Source organism: Aplysia californica, unplaced genomic scaffold (genome assembly GCF_000002075.1).
Source record: "Aplysia californica isolate F4 #8 unplaced genomic scaffold, AplCal3.0 scaffold02764, whole genome shotgun sequence".
Classification (NCBI taxonomy): domain Eukaryota; kingdom Metazoa; phylum Mollusca; class Gastropoda; order Aplysiida; family Aplysiidae; genus Aplysia; species Aplysia californica.
Window position 1 is genome coordinate 1 of NW_004800034.1, and position 4,155 is coordinate 4,155.

Consider the following 4,155-nt stretch of genomic DNA (forward strand, 5'->3'; position numbering starts at 1 on the left):
GTGTGCTGGTGACGTAGACTGTGGGTGCTTGGTGTGGTGACGTAGACTGTGGGTGCTTGGTGTGGTGACGTAGACTGTGGGTGCTTGGTGTGCTGCTGACGTAGACCTATGTACTTCTAGATGCCTCAAAGAAGTAGTTGTTGTCTTTTTCCTGTGGGTGGTTGGTGGGTGCTGTGGTGTGGTTTGCTCCATGTGTCATATCGAAAGTCTCTCATCTTTATTCCTGCTTCTTTTCTTTGTGTGTTCCTCTCAACAGCACCGGGAATCTTCAGCTTTTATATGACCTATTTGTGTTTCAAGGGCTGTAAAACTTGACATGTTTTTTCCTTCCAGCTGAACGGCAAGACTCTCACCAAGATCTTGTTTCTGCCACCGGAGGAGGTGCGCCTGGGGCACTCGGGGAAAGCCACGGTGGTGAGGACCTGGCACACTGCCTACTTCTCTTGCTCTATGTACCCATCGTTAAGATTGCACTGCGGGATTTAACAATCGTATGATTGTGCGGCAATCTTAAGATTATGCTGGCCGCTTTAACGATGGTAGAATTGTATCCTTCTTGTGAGCTCATGGTAGTTTTCATTGTAATTTTTCTATTTTTACACTTTTGATACCTGGCATTGTAAAATATTAACGCAGTCTACAGATTGCTGGGAAATTATACCATCATTATAACACACAGCAATCTTAAGATTGCGCCGAGCGGTGAATTGCGCGGGACACATCCACACCCAAGCTTCATCGGCTTCTCTGTCTTCTCTTCTTCCTTTTTCGTTTTCAAAGCAAGAACTATTGTTTCCATCATCAGTCTCCTCGGACATTTGTGTGGATGAAGAATGAACGGTTTACCTGGTGGGCCAGTAAGAAATTGTTCCTGTAGATGAACAATGAACGGTTTTCCTGGTGGGCCAGTAAGAAATTGTTCCTGTAGATGAACAATGAACGGTTTACCTGGTGGGCCAGTAAGAAATTGTTCCTGTAGATGAAGAATGAACGGTTTACCTGAAGGGCCAGTAAGAAATTGTTCCTGGCTGCTGTTTCTACTTGCAACAACATTAATGGATCTTTTCCCCTGGTTTTAGGAAAAGGAGGGGGGGGGGGGATTAGACAGTTTTGGACGTACACACGTCATTTTGAGAACCTCTCTGTTATTTGTTGGGTCCTGTTTACCACACGCGATACTAGATGGACCAGTAGAAGTGATAGATGGACCAGTAGATGTGACAGATGGACCAGTAGAAGTGACAGATGGACCAGTAGAAGTGACAGATGGACCAGTAGAAGTGACAGATGGACCAGTAGATGTGACAGATGGACCAGTAGAAGTGACAGATGGACCAGTAGAAGTGACAGAGGAAGGCAGTAAGTGGGCAGATACTAGATGGACGAGTAGTAGAAGTGACAGAAGAAGTAAGTAAGTGGGCTCACTTTGAGTTGCAGGATTGCCAACTGTTCCGAATTTCCTAGTACGGTCCTGGATTTGGCTGTTGGAGAATTAAGAGCCTCTTCCCAGACACCACACCACAGAATCAGCCTTTTCCCAGACTCTACACACCAGAACCAGCCTTTTCCCAGACACCACACACCAGAATCAGCCTTTTCCCAGACGCCACACACCAGAATCAGTCCCACTGGATGTGGTTTTGTTCATTGGTCTAGTAGTCAGATGTGTTTTAAGCATACAAAAAAAATAAGTGTTTGTTTTTGGTTCAGGATACGAACGGTGGCCTGAGTGAGATCATCATGTACAGCCATCAGAGCGTCAACTTCTACTACTACAAGTACACCATTGATGGCGTCAACGTCATTCTAGCCAGTATCCTTTACTCCATTGATCCAATTTTTGTTTGCTGCGTAAAATTTCCCTGCTACAAAGCATGTGTGATTACCGTATGGTATCTATTTCTGTGTGGTTGGGCTTGTCTGTGGTGTTCTACCTCCTCAAAGTTGGCACCTGGAAAGTTGGCTTCGTTATGTCACTTCATGATTCTCTCATGCTTCGTTATGTCACTTCATGATTCTCTCGTTATGTCACTTCATGATTCTCTCATGCTTCGTTATGTCACTTCATGATTCTCTCGTTATGTCTCTTCATGATTCTGTCATGCTTCGTCATGTCACTTCATGATTCTCTCATGAAGAGAGGCTCTGGTGTGGTTTGATCCTTCCTTCTAGTCTAACCTGTAGCATCATCATCTCTCTTCTTCTTTTGTGTTTGTTACTCTCTTGTAACAGCTCCAATCTTCAGCATTTATATGACCTATAAGTGTTTCAAGTACTGTGACCTATAAGTGTTTCAAGTACTGTGACCTATAAGTGTTTCAAGTACTGTGACCTATAAGTGTTTCAAGTACTGTGACCTATAAGAGTTTCAAGTACTGTGACCTATAAGAGTTTCAAGTACTGTGACCTATAAGAGTTTCAAGTACTGTGACCTATAGGTGTTTCAAGTACTGTGACCTATAAGTGTTTCAAGTACTGTGACCTATAAGTGTTTCAAGTACTGTGACCTATAAGTGTTTCAAGTACTGTGACCTATAAGTGTTTCAAGTACTGTGACCTATAAGAGTTTCAAGTACTGTGACCTATAAGTGTTTCAAGTACTGTAAAACTCTTACTGAAGCTACAACGTGCCAGGTTCTGGAACTCTGGAATGTTCTAACGTTGGTTTGTTCCCTGACTGTTGACCCAGATCTCCTGATATTTGTCATTATCTCCATCGTCCTTGGGTATGCCGTGGACGACTCTTTGATCGACGGGATGACGGTACGTCTACTCGCTCTCTGCGTTCTTGCTTCCACTGTGTCTGGCACATTTGGTTTTACTTTTTTTTTTTCTATGATTCGACTGTGTTCCGTCTGTAGCTTAGTGTATGTGTGGGTGGTTGGCGGGTGCTTTGGTATGGTTTGCTCCTTTCCTATCAAACAACTGTCGTCCTTATCTCTTCTCCTTCTCTTCTTTATGTTGCTCTCTAGAAACACCTGTAAACCGTGGCACCTATGTGACTTGTTTGTAGTGCAAGTGCCGTAAAACTCTTACCAAAACTATTTTATAAAGGAGAGAAAAAATGAGTGTTTGTGTGTCTGTTTGTCTGTGTGTGTGTCGTACTTCTGGGAAATGAATATTGACTGATGATCTTGGGATTTTTGTTTTCCCCAGAAATGTATTCTGAGCGTCCTGGCGATCATTCCTCTCACTTATTACATCGGCATGGCCATCACCAGGTACTTGTGTGTGTGGGTGTGTGTCTGTGTGTGGGGGGAGGGGTGTGTGTTGGGGGGGGGGAGTATTACTTCCACTGGTTAAAGGTGTAGTGTGTTGTTAAAGGTGTAGCGTGTTGTTAAAGGTGTGGTGTGTTCTTAAAAGTGTAGTGTGGTTAAAGGTGTAGTGTGTTGTTAAAGGTGTAGCGTGTTTTTAAAAATTATGGTGTGTTGTTAAAGGTGTGGTGTGTTGTTAAAAGTGTAGTGTGGTTAAAGGTGTGGTGTGTTTTTAAAGGTGTGGTGTGTTGTTAAAGGTGTAGCGTGTTGTTAAAGGTGGATTGTGTTGTTAAAGGTGTGGCGTGTTGTTAAAGGTGTGGCGTGTTCTTAAATTTGGAGTGTGTTACTTCCACTGGTTCAGGGCCCGTACAGCTTGTGATATCTCTTCTGACTTTGCAGTTTTTGTGTGGGGGTGTGCTTGTTTTGTTTTTGTTTTCAAGATCATCGTGGGTGGTTGGCGAGTGACGGGTGTGGTCTGCGCCTTCTTTTCTATCAAACATCTATCATCCGTATCTCTCCTCCTTCTTTCCTATCAAACATCTATCGTCCTTATCTCTCCTCCTTCTTTCCTATCAAACATCTATCATCCTTATCTCTCCTCCTTTTCTGTGTTTGTTATTCTCTTGTAACACGTCCAGTGTTTGCCCCTGACAATAACCCCTTCACAAGTGCCGTCAAACGCTGACTAAAACACTGACGGTATCTCCCCAGCATCTCTGCCCAGAGCAGCTTTGCCGTGGGTGCCATCTTGAACGCCACGTTTGGCTCCATGGTGGAGGTGATCTTGTTCATCATCATGCTGAAGAAAGGCCGCGACACGGGACAAGAGTGTTACCAGGAGCTGGTCAAGTCTTCTCTCACTGGTCAGTCTCTCTCTCTCTCTCTCTCTCTCTCTCTCTCT

At 44.0% G+C, this 4,155-nt stretch overlaps 1 protein-coding gene across 1 annotated transcript; it reads left to right on the top strand.

The window, feature by feature from the left end:
- Positions 1-240: 240 nt before the first annotated feature.
- LOC101852450 (putative cation exchanger C521.04c) lies at positions 241-4,117 on the top strand (the record flags this gene model as incomplete). Its single annotated transcript, XM_005113491.3, has 5 exons — positions 241-414; positions 1,711-1,813; positions 2,690-2,763; positions 3,157-3,221; positions 3,966-4,117. Coding segments are annotated over exons 2-5 (364 nt in total), but the record flags the coding sequence as incomplete, so codon positions are not given.
- Positions 4,118-4,155: the final 38 nt, after the last annotated feature.